At 39.5% G+C, this 16562-nt stretch overlaps 1 protein-coding gene across 1 annotated transcript; it reads right to left on the reverse strand.

Annotated features, from left to right (window-relative positions):
- Nucleotides 1–2418: 2418 nt before the first annotated feature.
- On the reverse strand, nucleotides 2419–12680 carry LOC148019081 (deSI-like protein At4g17486). The gene is made up of 4 exons (XM_087701659.1): nucleotides 11914–12680; nucleotides 6271–6532; nucleotides 3001–3068; nucleotides 2419–2913 (listed from the first exon to the last, which is right to left on the reverse strand). Exons 1-4 carry the CDS (start codon nucleotides 12046–12048, stop codon nucleotides 2650–2652), a joined length of 729 nt encoding a protein of 242 aa, XP_087557785.1. The 5' UTR covers nucleotides 12049–12680; the 3' UTR covers nucleotides 2419–2649.
- Between the last annotated feature and the right edge of the window lie 3882 nt (nucleotides 12681–16562).

The following is a 16562-nucleotide window of genomic DNA, read 5'->3' on the forward strand; positions in this document are numbered from 1 at the left end:
TCATTTTATAAGAGTGCCAAGTTTCCTCCTGTGCGAGTGGTAAAGTCTAAACATACATAAGCAAAAGGATCAAGCAGCTTGAAGGGAGTCCAAAAAAGCTGCACCTAGAAGGGCGAGGGGAAGGATCCATCCAACACCATATTCAATTTCAAGAATGGATACACCCATCTAGCCCACCCATTATTTTCTAAGAACGATTCCTCCAACACCATATTCAATTTCAAGGATGAATAAGTCCGTCTAGCCCACCCCCTATTTCCCAAGAACGATCCGTCCAACACCATATTCAATTTCAAAGGACTACTCAAGGCCAGTGTCAAAAGAGGAAAGCGCCCCAACTACATCTTTAATTTCAAGAGTCACGGTCCATCCAACACCATCCCTTGTAAGGGCTTATATACAAACTCAAAAAAGCCATCTGGCCACACCCATCCCACCTTCCAACTACTACACATCAGTGCCATGGGATAGGCATTAAACTAGGAGGATAATGTTAACCTCAGCACAAAAAGAAAGCGAAAAAAAATAGAAAAGTGCAAGTCGAGACCTAAAAGACGTGGCCCAAGGGAAAATCGAACACAACGGAAGAAGCAGGATGGAGAACGACTAAAAGCGCAAGGTCAGCCTCAAAAATCAAGTCAAAGGCAAAAGCACATTTTTAAATGCAAGGCGCTCTTAAAACTATTGTAAGAGAATGCAAAGCTCCATCCTTGCAATTTGTAAAAGGTAGATGGGCTTAGGTAAAATAAAAAGTACATAGAAGAAAATGAAAAAATGACCTTGCCACAATGGCCAGTCATGCAAAAAGGGATGACCGCCCAAAAGGGATTTAAGGTTATGTATAAAAGTCAAAAAGCGAATGGAGAGCTCATTCTTGGGTGTGTGGCAAAAGTGGACTCATCTTCTTATCTCCTCTTTTCTTTGCTTACTTGTGAGTGTTTAAGAGAGAGTGTGAGTGAGTGAGAAAGTGAGTGTGTGAGGGTGAGAGATCTTGGAGGTGAAACTCTCCAGCATCTCCTCTCTTCTTCTTCTCCTTCTCTTCTCCTCTTTTCTCGTCTCGCACATGGCTTGGGATAGAGCTTGGAGAAGGACGCTTGAGCTTGTATCACGAATCGTAGAGCTACCGGAGTGCTTGAGGAAGGAGGCAACTCATTTGGGCATCAAAGTAAGCTCACTACACCCCGTTAAGATCAAAGGCGCACCGGCTAAGTAAGAAATAACCATAGGTGCTAGCTGAAACGCTTGAAAAAATAAGCGATCTGTGGGTCTTGGCGGTTGAGCATAAGCTTCTTCTACAAATAACGTGAGATGAATCTTCGAAAAGCTCAAGATCAAATGAAGATATATATATTGATAAGAGGAAGAGTTGGTTCTCTTGAAAATATCCAAATCTCGACATTCTACTTTAAAGGATGGCTCTAGCAACAAACTTGCTCACAAGTTCTATGGGCCCTACGAGATCTTGAAGCATATTGAAAGCTTGGCATATCAATTGGAACTTCTCTCTTCCAATAAGATTCATAATGTATTATATATTAGTCAACTCAAACCCTTTTGTGATGGTAACCAAGTGAAAATAGTTTATAAGCTACCTCTTATGAATGAAAGACTTATTCAATACATTCATGAGGTCATAGGCCAACGTGAAAAAAAAGCTTCTCTCGCTTCATCATTGAGTACTTAATTAAGTGGAAGGGTTTACCACTTAAAGAAGCTTCTTAGAGGTCGAATTCCATCGCTTCATCATTGAGTACTTAATTAAGTGGAAGGGTTTACCACTTAAAGAAGCTTCTTAGAGGTCGAATTCCATTTTGGATTAGTTTTCCTATCTACAAGATGCATTGGTGGTTGAGACATAGTCACATGAAAGCCGGTTGCACTCTAAACAAAGTCTAAACAATAGCCAATTTTAGAACAAATTTTACCATACCTAATTTTCAGAATTCAACCACCTACATAAAGCCAAAGTACTCTTCAATAGCTATGTTTTGATATATGGCATGCTCTATTTGGATACTTCTATCAAAAGTTATGAGTTTTTTTCAGCAAGCCCTAATTTATACAAGCTATCTACTCTTTACAAAGGCTATTTTTTGAAGGTTTGAGAGCTCCCATTCCTTTCGAAAACATCCAAATTATGTATATGGCAAAGGCTTTCCTTTATGACTTCATTTCAACAAATAACTCTTTATTATTGAATCTCTATCACATCTTTTATATAACTGGGATCAATGTAGTACTCTGTTAACATGGCACACCTGAATCACACTTCATCGCTGGCATGGCTCTCTTTTTTTTTTTTTCGTAATGGTATGGCTCTCTCTCTCTCTCTCTCTCTCTCTCTCTCTCTCAACAAAGTTGTTGAAGTATCACTAGGCTGGCCACCAAGATAAACATTGCGGGGACCACTTGTAAAAATTTATAGTAAAGGATTTGGGTGCACCCCTTGGACCACAAATATCAATGTAAGCTCCAATATTCAATTAATACAAAATCATTTTGCCTCTAAAATTATTTGGCAATATCACATCGCGCTTTGCAATTATATCTGATCAGAGTTCAGTACAAATATGTGCTCAGAAGTTAATGCAGACAGCAAACCTCTGCGTTGTCAGAGGCATTCACATGCAAAGGAAGAAACACATGTTGCTAGACTTCAGGAGGCGCATCATCGGGTATCCTGGCGCCTTGTTGGGATGCCTTCTCAATCGTGGCTGGTTCTTGAAAACCCAGGCAGTTCTTGAACAGGAAAGTGGCAGGGGTTTTGATGCAAGACAGCCGGAACAAATTTGCCCCATTTGATCTGTTCTGGACTCCTGTCTCAACGGCAGGGTGCCCTGATCCTGCACTCCCCACCACAAACCGGTACGCAACTTTGCTTGCAGACACAATCTCTGTCTTCACCTGCCGAAGCTGCCATTGCCGACATACCCAGCGTGTCTTAGACTACAAAACCAAAGGGACAGTCTACAAACTATCTGTAAGACAGAAAACATGTACCCTCTTTAGTGTGGTCTCAGCCACTTCCACTGCAGCATCTCCAGCATGCGCAAAGCGATTAACCCATCCTGCTCGCATATAGAAAAAGCAGTCTCATCACAGTGAAATACATCATTAAGGGAACAATACTGAGATAAATAACCACACATTCAAGTGCCTTTGATACACATCACCAATATCCTCCATGACTGTAAAAGGGAGGCAACCAAAAGGTTTCTATAATAAGTACATAAGTAATGCAGAGTGTTTCAGCTAACTGATCGCATTTTTGGTAAACTAACCGAAAGATCCCTTAAGCGGTCAACTGTGGCCTAGCTAGCTTTTCTATGAGAGCATACACAGCATGGGTGCTGATGGTTCTAGTTACGAATACCCAAGGTGCCCAGGTACACTAATGCAACATGTTAACTGAAAGTTGCAAACATGATCAACATAATAGCTGGTTAGCTGCTAGATAGAAGGTGCTAGTTTCATCAACAATTCAGATGTGGGCATACACAGTGAAGTACCAGACAGAGATCAGGTTGACCCAATGTGCTGTTAGCAGAGAAGCATTGGCCTGCTCTACCTCACCTAGCATAATCAGATATTCTCCAGTTTGTTGCTTTTACAGCGTTGTGAGTTGGCCATAGTTCTTAGCACTTCCTTCCTAATAGATCATGCTAAGACCTCAGAGCTTTTTGTACTTTCACTCACTGTAGGTCGATTTCACACTTCTACGTAATGAAAATTATTATTTTAAGTGTTTAATTGGGTTACAATACTACAGCTCCTTTACATTATCAGGGACAAGTTGGAACTTTACTTCTTAAATCTAAATTTATTCAATCAACAATCGTTATGATGTTGACCATGCTTGCATATACATTAGACTCTAGAGTTTGGGTTCCAACAAGCAGCATTCGCCTCTTGTTACTATTGTTGCTTCAGCAACAAGAGGCTCTTCAATAGCATAGCAGCAGTGCTCAAATCCATGCAAAACTCAGATGTTGATCTGGAAGTTATCCACGCTCCAGCAAAAGGAGCACGTCATAATTTGCAGCTATCTGAACTTCTTGAATTGCAGCAACCCTTACAGTTCAGCATTCCTCCAACAGACCATTCCTAAGTATTCCCCCCCCCAAAAAAAACCAGATATACCAGTTGGATACATTGCAACCACCCACCTGGCATTGTGTACTTTGGTTTACACCCAAACTCATGAACTTTGCTACTGGCAGGAAAACCTCCCCTTACTCAAACCAGTTGGGGTGGACTCTCACTGAACCTCTAGCCAAAAGTTGTAATGAAGAGATGGCCTTCGTTTTGAAGTCAAGCTCCAAGTGGCCAAGAATTATATCATGGCAAATTAGTTGTAGGTTTCGCTAGTTAATTAGGACTATGCAAAACTAAACTTCTTCTACCCTTTACTCCTTCAAATTATGAAGTGAGATGTCTCATGCTTCTACTTGCTCTAGGGTCACAATAGCACAACAATAAAGGTAGTACCACCATATTCAGTTTTACATTTATCCTGACTTAAAATCGCTATCCATGTACAGATTGTTAATCATTTATTACCCTTTGGAACTTGGATCATGGAAAAGGAACAACCAAGCAACTCATCTGTTATTATTTATTGAACGTGATCCTTTGGAACTTGGATTATAGGTCTGGAACAAGTAATCCAGCGACTGATTGAATGATTTATGATTAGGAATTTATTGAACAGGTAATCCATGGATGGGTTAGTTGGAAGTTCCCATTAAAAAAGTCTCCACAACAGTACATTGGATAAAAGTTATAAACACTAATGGATATATTACTCTGGCAATGCACATTAGTATTTGAGCAATATTGGATTGCATTTGACAAACCAGCATGTGGACTATATGGATATGATTGATCATGAATGGCCAAAGAATTTCTGCATTACTTGGATAATCCACATCCGTTCTTAAGCAATTATGGATTGCCTTGAACAAGCAGCATGTGTTATGTGGATAAGCCTTATCACACTACAAACACAATCAATGGTGAAGATTTCTATACTGAGAAATGCATGTTCATGAGGACAACACTTCCACAAATAGCAGTGGTCCTTAAATAAGCTTCAATAGCAAGGATAGGGTCTACACTCTATACCATGATAGAAATACAGACACAGATAGCAAGAGAGAAAGATAGACAGTATGAAAGCAAGAATAAGGAACCCAAGATCCAAATCTGACAATCCAAAGTGTTTATAGAGTGCAGTACGTAGAAATAGACACATAGCATGAAATCGAGCCCACCTGATCTGGTGCAACCATAAATGCTAGTCAAACCAATAGGAAAAGAAGGGCCAAAATGGGACCTTGGCAAAGGGCCACAAAATAGTCCCTAAATATGGAGTTGAACCCTAACAAGATCACTTGGCCAACAACAGTATAAGAGTTCACTGGTCCAAGAGAAAGGTTGCCCAAGCTTGCAAGTCACAATCTTGATTCAAACAAATACTCTACATAAGGACCACCCACTTCCAGAAGGATACACTAGATGACCACTATGTAGTGTTTTAGGGCCAAAACAAGTGGAACCTACAAAGAAAGGTGACAAAGTTGACTTAGCAGAGTCTCAAGAATAAGTCAAAACCAGTGCATATAGTCACTAATGTACCCTTAAAGGATAAGGAAAAGTTGATAGTCTTACTCAAAGCATGTAAAGAAGTGGTCAACTGAAAGGCATGAAAGACGTGCCTTTGGAACCACACAAAGCATACCGTTAAGATGGTTTCAAAAGACAAGACCGTTCAATCAATTGAAGAGCAGAATCCAATAGAAGTCAAACCAGTAAGGCAATTTTGCCCAATCACCTAAGTAACTTTAGATCAACATAGCTCCAATCAACAATCTAGTTTCTCGCCACATTCTACATGACTTCATTCTCACCAGTTTGTTGCAAGTCTACATCCTTAAATGATACCAGCAATCTTCATTTTCAGCCACCTAAAGTGTGTGTAAGCCTCGCTAGCTTTTACACTTGGGTGTTATAGTAGATTAAATCAATTTAGGTTAGTTTCACATTTCTGTCACTGATTCATTGCTTCTAAGAGTATTTGTCCAACATTCATACATTCTTCCCTCTGTATTTAAGGTGTGCATGATGCATACATATAATGTGGAGCATGAGTATGGGAAACCACTTCATTGGCCTTCTTATTTAGTTGCAATGTAAAGTTTCTAAACACAAAAATAACTCTAAAATTCAAACAATCAATCAGAAAATGGTCGAATAGATTTATGTACATACCAGGGAGTTTCTGCACACCAAGCCTTTCACAGAGTGTATCACAAAAGTGATTACAGTTTCTTGATAAAAGGTCATAAGAATATCCAGGCCACTCTCTACCAAGTTCACACAAAATTTGAGTAACTTTAAGACGAGAAAGAGGAGTGCGCCCCAACGATATACTTTCACGATAAGAGTACATAGGGTTGGCTTTTGGAGGACAACTGAAAACCCCACTACCTGTTTCACAAAATCCAAACGACCATTCTTCATTGTCATAGACCTGCCCACATAAAAACCAGTAAGCTTATCTAGGACAATACCAATATAGCTTTTCACCATTGCTGCAAGAGAAAAGGGACACAATTCTAGCCACTAAAGAGAGACATTACACGAGCTATAAACTTAATTTTCAAATTCCAAGCAACAAGCAGCAATCAAAGTAAGCCAGTAGAAGCTCAAGCTGGCTATTGGACAAAATGTCCTAATCATTAATCATCACAAACTGAAAATTATAGATGCGCAAACTAAACTGAAGATCCAGCTTACAACAAATATGTAGCTAAAGATTATTCAATCTCCTTGAGCACAAGTTATTCAGGTATGAAGCAAATACATCCATGCCCTTGGATGCAAACCGTGCATGAACAACTTGCACTCAAGCATTTCCATTGACTATCCATCTCTCAATATCCAAAATGTTATTTATGGGCGCATGTGATGGTATTAAACTGATGATCCAGCTTCCACAATGAGAAAAATATCACTGGACATCTTCTCCACATTGCTGTCTGGATATACAACATTTTGGACAACGATGCACCATTTCCACCATGGGACTTACAATATGATATCACAAATGAATCATACTAAGCAATGAAAGCTTTTCAGAGATCTAGCAAGATCGACACTGAATACAAAGAAGCTTTTCTTTCACTTTAATGAAAGTTACAATTTTCTTATAAATCGCTTCTTCTACAATGCATGAAGCAATAAAGCAATGTCAACAAAGTAACCTTTTAAAACTCAGATAGTAAATAATGAACAAGCAATGGAATCTCAAGAGAAGCATGGGACTTATAGTACATTACCACACAAGTACCAACACTTGTGATGACCAATAGTGCCTTTGACCTCCCTCTCTCCAAGTGGATGTGATCCAATACAAGGGAAAACTACTAGAGTTCCTTGTGTAGGCCATAAGATGACACCAGAGACAACAAGCCAACCCAAAATGAGCTACCCAACTACAGGTGATCAAATTCAAGGCTAGCTACAAAGGTTCCATTGTGCATCAAGGCAAAAAAGCATGGTTTGTGTATCCATACTTGTAAACATTGGAAGATAGGATGGTGGCTCTAAGAATGAACTTTTCTACAGAAGTAACTAGTCTTGGAGATGGTGGTTCAAGGGACAAGTTACAAGATTCTTAGCAGACAATTAAATAGAAAATTAGGTGCTCAACCACAAATCCAAATAAGCTTTTCCACCCATTTTCTTAAAGCTCATAAAATGTTTAGTAGGTAGCATGCCAATTTAGCACCTCAAGTTTCACAACACCTTGTCAAGCCACAAGAAAATGCCATGTAATTACGTTCTCTCCACATTTTTCTAGCTTTTAAACCAGTTCCATAAAGAATTAAATCAAGTAGCAATTATGCAAATCAATTTGATGTTTGATTGTGTATCCTTATTGCATTGGGTCTTCCCCAAGTAATGATAAGCTTGGTGATACGTAGTGATTGCCAAATCTATAGGACAACTAGGACAACTTGGGTCTTCCCTAAGTAATGATAAGCTTGGTGATACGTAGTGATTGCCAAATCTATAGGAAACTCAAGAATATTCAATAGGACAACTAGCTTAGACAATTCTATAACAAGGGACTAAGTGTAACTACCACTTTTCTTCCTTTGTTCCTCACTCTCTACCTTCAAAATGCTTGCTCTCAACCTCACCACATTGCCTCGTGTTGAGGCCAACTTTTCTCTCCTCACATCATCTCTTATCATTTGTTGCTCATCAAGCTACCACTCTACTCTAAATGCCGTCCCATGAGCTATTGCCTGCATGTCCTCACCCCTCTCTATATGGTTTTAATTTTCACTCTCAACCCTTGCACATTGCTATGTTTTAATTGCCAATTGTTGCCTAAACTACTAGAGGCTATTGCCAAGCTATGTGCACTTGCATTTCAACTCTACATCCATCAAACTTGATGCTTGTCATTCCAACCTGCTACCCTATTGTCTTCAACACTCTATCATCATCTATTCTCTACAAACCAACTACATGGGATAATCATCTTCATCTAGGTTGCTACCACATTAGTTTACATCAAATTTCACATCAAGATTTATGGTTTGTTGCACTCATGATTTGTTCACAAGGGACAACACTCTCCCTCAACCTGCTCCCACAAGAGAGTGGTCGTTGGACAACCTCCACCCCTTGAATACACATTTCTATCTCTCCCTCATTCATCAAACATTCATTTTTGCATCCATTCTTCATTCTCCTTTTTGTTATTTCTATTCTTGTATGATTTCATTGTGCTAGTTGTGTTTATACACTCACTATATTCTCTCTGCAAACCCTAGTGTATCCTCACTTACCTTAGACTCATACTATGCACTACATATTGATTATAGTATGTCGTTGTTACTTTTGGATGATATAAGTCACTACTAGGCATTGAACCACCTTTCAGCTAAATGTCTTTCAGCTATACCTCAACCACCTAAGTTGTTTGATTATTAGATTCATTTTTCATATTACATTTTTATTTGCTAGAGACATAGAAAGAAGTTTTGGCATTTAGTTTGGGTGGTTGGAATTTGAAAGGCAATTTCACTATTTTGTTTTTACTTGAGCACTCTTGACTTCAACCTCAAAATAATAAGACAAAGCCTTGGTCTTCAAGTTTTATTGATTGAGGCGAGGGAGAGAAACAAAATGCTTTCATCCAAATTCCAATTTGACTACATTGATGTTGGTGCATAAACACTCAAAAAATGGTCAATTGTGATCTATGTAATGTTCCTTGTAGATGCAGTTGGCTCAAAATGCTCCTAAGTAGTTTTGTTTTTCCACCAATACAAATTGGTAGAAACCCCAAACCAATGATACACATATCTAAGGTTAGAAAATAAAGTACAAATCTAGATAAACAAATATATAAGCCAAAGAAATAGACATCTACCACTCTAGCAATCTATAGTGCCAAATCCCACAAGGGAACTAAAAAATAAAAAAATGACTAAATCCTAAGCATCTAGGAAGGCCTCTAGTCTACTCATGTGCTTAGATCTCCTTTTGCAATGTCTTTCATCTACCATTAAGAGTATAATCTTTCTCAACCTAAAGCTCCTATCCAATCTCCTCCAAACTCTTTTAAAATGGATTTCTCCACACACCCTTTGGATTCTAACCAAGAGTCTATAACAATTGCCTCTAGTATCCCTAAAACCTCCACACCCTCGTAGGTATACGTAGATCTAGATCAATATACTACCTCTTATCAAAAATGGGCTACAACCCCAATGATCTAATGCAAGCAACTTGCCAACTTTGTCGGATCAATCTCCTCTCTCATAAGCCTACCATTGTAGCAATTTCTAAGTAGAGAAATACCTAGTTTCAAGTGGCTAAAACCAATAAAAGAATATATCATCTAGAGAATAAATAAATCCAAGTCCAAGTCTGCCCTCCACAACTCAAGGGTCCCCTCTAAAATAAGCTATACCAGCAATCTTTAAGTCCTAATTTGTGTCTCTAAATGTCTTGAGGAAGATCTACAAAAGCAAAATAAATTCCTAATTGTGTTAGCAACCTTCAAAGAGAGTCCACAAGGATTAGCAAGGCCTCTACCTTGGTGTGTGTCCCATCTAAATATTAACACAATTGCTTATAAGAGGCTGCTTCATCCTCTTATCAACCATCCCTAGAGCTATCTCAAGCAAGCATGAAACTCCTAAAAAGTTTTATGCTTTGGATAAATGAAAATAGTACACAAAAAGAAGGTGCAACTAAAATGGCATCTACATTGTCTACCTAATTGAGAAAGAGACGACTAGAGACAAACTACAATAAAGTGGTGAAGTCAAGTCATGTTGAAATGCCAAATTAAGATCTTCCCACTTTGTGGCGTATAGATGATTTTAATGGTGTCTTGACTGCTGCTTTCTATCAAACAACACTACACCACTTAGATTTTTTTTAAAGAAAAAACATTTTAGGAAATCAATGCTAAGACATCTAGATGATGTTGAGAACTTCTAAACAAGATCCTGTGAGAGTGCACAACAGAACATAGAGAAAAGCAAAGAGAAAGGGAAAGATTAAGCAAAAAATGAAGGAAAAATATTGCACTGACTGAAGAAGAATGCTGATACAATGTAGATGGACAGATCAATCCTTGCATGCAACCCATAGCATCAATGAGGGCACCAAATCAGGCTGATGATGATGGCAACACCAAGCATAGAGAATCAAGGTTTTAAAGTGTGCACCTGCAAACGGAAGACTAAAGATTGAAGAGTGTATATTTACCAAGTGGAGGGTGCGGCTATAAATAGCCAAAATACTAAAAAATTGGCCAACATGCTCCTCCAAGGACCATAAATGCTGGCTGACCAACAATAAATGCTGGTCACTGAAGAAAAAATACCCAAAAAAGAACGGAGACCCCAAAAAAATCCCAGCTGACAGTGACAATGTCCAACAAGTACAAGCAAACTAAGGAAAGTAAAACTAGCCTAGGAATGCACATAAGAAGCTGACAAATAAAGAAAATGCACCTACACTGCCAAAGCTCCTATGTCCCCATCAGACTCTAATAGGAGCTCACAACCAAGAGATGACAAATTGACATAACTAACATAGGCAGGCTAACAGATCCTACTATAAATGGATTGCTTTTTGAAAGAATGAAATGAACCAAATGTTGCATAAGAGCAATATCTGTCATGCTCTGTTGAAACAAATGTTTGTCACCGTGAAGTTTTTACAAGTCCCACTTTTTGGCATTGAGAAGATGATATGACAAAGCAAATATGTATGGACTTCAGAATTCAGGAATATGAATGTTGAATGCAGATGTACAGTTGCATCTCTCCATGAAGTAAGGCATCGGTTTGGTTAGCAACGTACAAAACATCAAAGACAAATCACCGCTTGTTCAGCGCATGCTCATAGTGCCTTTTCAAGACTCATGAGCAGTTCTAGATTCACATGCCATGGGAAACACCTTTAATGGGACCCTGTTAGAAACTCACTGGTACCTTGTGATGATGTAGAAAGCCCGTTCTAGATTCGTATATCAGGTTACATCAAGACGTGAATCCAAACCTTCAATAAAGAGCTTGCTAAGAAACAAACCGGTACCTTCCTAAGAACAAATTTTCACACCAGGAAGAGCCACGATCATGCATCATCCACCAAAAGTGTGCACAACAAAATTCAGAAATGGTTAACCAAACGCTAATCATCTTCAAAGGCAAGGACTCTGCTTGCGCCTAGCCACAAGAGAATTATAGACTGTGGGCTGCTATCCTTATAAGCTTCTGCGTTTGGGCATCCCCGCCACTCAGAGAGACAAAAAAATCAATAATACATGAGATCTGTTACATTGTATAGATACGGAAAAATGTAAAAGAATAAGACCTCAATTGCGCTGTGAAATATGCCACCGAGCCCGATGCCGTCACGCAGCACCTTGTTCAACTGCACGATCGCAGTGTTAGTCTTTGGAGAGGCACTGTTTGTAACATCGTAGACGTGTAGGATGACGTCCGTCATGGCAGGCGGGAAGACAGCAGAGGCGCGATCCTTGTGTTCGAGGCGCACTTGAAGACGGTTTTGGAAATCAAAGGATAGTGAGTGCGGCTGTGGCGGAAACGGAAGAGGAGCAGGGAGACATTGATTGATGGAGAGAATGCGCGGGTGTGGCGGAAACGGGAGAGGAGCAGGGAGACGTAGTTTTTTCCATTCAAAGGATAATATGTGCGGCTATGGCAGAAACGGGAGCGGAGCAGGGAAACATCGATGGAAGAGAATGAAGGAGGCTGAGGCTACGGCTGTGGCTGTGGCTGTGGCTGAGGCTATGGCTATGGCTATGGTTATGGCTGTGGCTATGGCTATATGGTTATGGCTACGGCTGTGGCTGTGGCTGTGGCTGTGGTTATGACTGTGGATGAGAAAAATGGATCGATTTTTGCAGGGGATGAGTTATGTCTGATTGCTTCAGAAAAGAGAGGGGAGAGAAGAGGCGTGCGAAAGGCTGTAAGAAGTGTCGGCTATGGGGAGAGAAGAAAGCAGGGCGGATGCATGTGGGAAGAAGGAGGAGAAGGCGAAGGTGATGATTGCTCCTCTCTGGTTTTTCTTTAGTTTTCTGCTCGTCGGGCGCGCCATCTCTCTCTCTCTCTCTCTCTCCAACGTCCCGCGAATGGTAGGAAGAAACTAGGTGGATGTTTTTTCAAAATTTTGCATGACCGGTCCCACCCCCAAGGGACCCTACGGCACCTAGTAGCACATATTATTTGTCTTCCTTCGAGATTGACAAACACAAGTCAAAAATATTCCTGAAAACAGGAAAACGTTAATCAACCGAGGAAAAACATTTGGACACCTCAACGCATTATGTGAGTTTAGGGTACGATGGGTCCACATTTTTGGTTTCTTGCAAGGAAATGTGAATTTTTTTTCATTCGCTCTTGTGTGTCCCTCTTTGGACTCCCATAAACGTGTAACACGATCGGCTCTGAAACTCGGGTCTAAGATCACCCGGGTAGCACCTGATGAAATTCTCATATCTGCTGCTTCACCTTCCTCTACTAGAACTCCCTTGATTTATTGCAAATATCGTGCGGACTACAACTCGCTGAATCTAGCAATGGAAGGCGTTGTGGCAGATATGAGAATTTCATCAAGCATGCTACCCGAATGATCTTAGACCCAAGCTCTAAAGCCGATCGCATCACACATTTATGGGAGCCCAAAGAGGGACACACAAGGGCAAAGGAAACAAAAAACACCTCGTACCTATAAAGTGACATTTGAACCATTACCAATAATACACTCTTGTCGTGACATGTTTGCTTTGTTAACCATTCACCTACACAAATCAGCTATGTATTGAACCTAGGCAACATTCTTTTAGCCCCTACTTGTAACACAAAAATGAAAGTCTTTTGGGGGATGTCATCGGCCCCCATATCCTAACCCAACTTGTAGGAAACTACTTAGAGCTTGAGGGGTTGCCCTACAAAGTGACATTTTGATCGATGCCAATATAGGCTGATTACACACCAAAAGGCAAACACCCACTTTGCAAGTATTAACTAATCAAAGTCTTTTGTAAGGGTTGGGCATTTGCAATCCTTTACACATCAAACAGCACATGACTTTGATGTTTACATGCTAAACAAGTGAAGTCTCCACCCACTTTTAGACGAGGAGTCACCCCCACCTAGTTTGTAAAATGACAAACAAGGGTGCACTTTTTGCATTTGTAACCAATCAAAATAATAATAAACTTTTTTTTTCCTTTTTGTAAAATGTGTCATTTTGGTATGTGAAGGCTTTGTGCCCATGTCCGTGCCCAAATTCAAATATTGCATGCCCACACTTTGAGCAAGGTTTAGGCATTTGTCATTTAGTGTGTAACAAACCACACTCTCTTGTTGTGATTAGCTTCATTAACCATTTCACCCACACAAATGATCTATTTACAAAACATGGATAATACTCTTTTTTGTTGTGCCACACAAAGAAGCTAGTCTTGACAAGGGTACCCAAGCTAGATGAAAAGAGAGTTGAGACTTTCCCAATTTCTTATCCTTCTATCAAGGATCTTGATTATGCATATATCATGATCAAACTTCCAATTTTTTTAAAAATATTCCCAAATCTCACCCCAAACTTTGAACTTTGTTTTATTCTATCTAGGTCCTTTTTTCAGGTGTCTTTGAGAGGGGAAAGGGATGTTGATACTCAACCAAATAGAGTCATGAGAGGACCAAGTCAAGTCTAAGATGGAGGGCTTTTTGAGGAGCAAGAATATGGGTTTAAATTTAGACCAAGCAAACCATATGCATTTAGCTAAAGGGAAAGCACCTTCAAGGATGCAGTCAAAACTATTGAAGATGATAGTATGGACAAGAAGGTTCCTACCTTTAGGAAGGTTCTTAAGATGGAAGTTGATCAAAAATGAACTAAAATGGATGGCCCGATCCTCACCCTAATGTTCCCAATCCTAGCAACCTTTTTTAGCCCTTAAAGAGCTCGTTAATTAGGCCCAAAAGCAATTATTTAATTTAGAGGATACAAATTAAGTAGGTCAACTTGCTTAGGATATTTTATAGAAGAGCGACTAAGTTATTCTTTCTTTCATCCCTAATCCCTTTTTCCTTTCATCTTCATCTTCAAGGATAACTTGTGTAATGTACATGAATCTAGCTAGGCAATAAGAGGTAATGTTTAGCAGTCACTTAAACACCTTTCAAGAGTGATATTATCTAGATCCCATAGGATTCATGGACTTAGCCAATCAAGTTATCTCAATGTCTACCTCATAGTGCAATGTCAAGACCTCAACCCAAAAGGATCGATTTAAGGGTTTGGGGACCTCTGTGGTCTTCCTAAAACAACTATCTATTGCCTATCCTAAAGAGACCCCTTCATAGTTTCTCAAGGATTAGAATAACCAACATAGTTGTAGAGAGTGTTTCAATCTTCTAATCTTCCATTGCCTCAAGGACTAATACTCTACCACACACTATTCCCTTAAAACAATGTTGGTCTAGGTTCTAACTTACCACCTAGGCAATCAAAATCAATCAGCTCTAGTCCCCCAATAATCATGTAGAATTTATCAATTGGTCCTTATAATGTCCTAATATTGCTAGTTTCGTCAAATATATTTTAAGGCATCCTTATCTGTTGTGACATCTTGACTTGAGAGACATGAGACATTCTAAAATAAGCTAAAAATTTCCGTTAATTTTACCCTTTCTAAGCAATATTGGACTATTCTAAGGTTATCTTCTTTCGACCACCCTTAGTAGCTACCTCTATTGATTCTTAGGTTTATTATCCTTCATTCTTTAGAGGTCCCAAGCTATCCTTAGCTTCTTAATTAAGATTTGTTCTTCCAAATTATGATATGTATAAGAAAAGAAAACATAATAAAGCACATGAAATTTATAAGCAAGTGGCAAATAGAGAATATGGGGAATCAAAAACTTTGATAATTCCTAACGATCATAGTAGGTAGTTAATTCTTCCCAATTACGTGCTTTCACCAGGAAGATTTGATAGCATGTAAGAAATAAAAGAGAGCAAAGGTTGTGCATATAGAAAAGTATCATTGAAGCTTGTAAATTAAGCCACAAACTAATACACTAAATAGAGTGATGCATATGTGCTTTTTTGGAGCATACAATCAAAACTAACCACCAAACATATATTAAATATTTTTGTGAATAACACATGGTATCTCATATATTAAATATTTTTGTGAATAACACATGGTATCTCATATAATGACCCTTTAGGTTGTTGCCTTGGGGTATAAGAGGGAGGGGACCAATCCCCACCCCCAAAAAAAGGCCCCCACAAAAATGGCCACTTCCCCCTAAGAAGTTTGGTGGAAAAATCTACATTTGCGAATAGGCCTCTCTCTCTCTCTCTCTCGTGGGGGGAAGGGATGGGGGAGGGGATTGGACTTCTAGAGAGGGTGAGAAAGGTGGGGGGAGACGATTGAACTTTCAGAGAGGGTGAGAAAGGTTGGGGGGCTTTGGTGGGAGAGTGAGCTGGTAGCAAGCATTATGGGAGCACTAGATTGTGCTTGAGAGACTAGACTCGATGCAAGAGTGAGAGTGAGCTGGGAGAGGTAGCAGGTGTTATGGGAGCACTAGATTGTGCTCGAGAGACTAGACTAGATGCAAGATTTGTTACAATAATTCTAATTACAAGATAATCCCATGTAGGGGCACAAGGTACAATGATAACTTAACCAAATATGAAAAAGCCACAACTCAAGACCATAGGTATATGGATACAAGATATCAAAACTACAAGATCTCTCTCGACAACGGGGATGAATAAGATACAAGTGAGTACTAGACAAATCTCATACTATGAGATTACAAGGTAACAAGACAATAGGAGTATAATGGAAGACAAGACAGGGCTAGATACCATGATTGGACAAGAACTAGAACTGGAACTCGAAGTTATCTACTTGGAGGTCTCGACTCCTTGAGCTCCTAAGACTGCATTGGCAAGACTGAGAAGCTCTATAGTGAGCCCCT

This window comes from Lygodium microphyllum, chromosome 20 (assembly GCF_053477565.2).
Source record: "Lygodium microphyllum isolate KBCC chromosome 20, Lygodium_microphyllum_v1.1.10, whole genome shotgun sequence".
Taxonomy (NCBI): domain Eukaryota; kingdom Viridiplantae; phylum Streptophyta; class Polypodiopsida; order Schizaeales; family Lygodiaceae; genus Lygodium; species Lygodium microphyllum.

What these genes read in the sequence shown, in the direction of transcription:
- LOC148019081 (XM_087701659.1), bottom strand. Translation starts at nt 12,048, where the DNA reads ATGACGGACGTCATCCTACACGTCTACGATGTTACAAACAGTGCCTCT. An exon ending in TATTTCACAGCGCAATTGAG is followed by an intron (nt 6,533 to 11,913) that starts GTCTTATTCTTT and finishes TTATGTGGGCAG; the next exon opens with GTCTATGACAATGAAGAATG. An exon ending in CTGAGACCACACTAAAGAGG is followed by an intron (nt 2,914 to 3,000) that starts GTACATGTTTTC and finishes CGGCAATGGCAG; the next exon opens with CTTCGGCAGGTGAAGACAGA.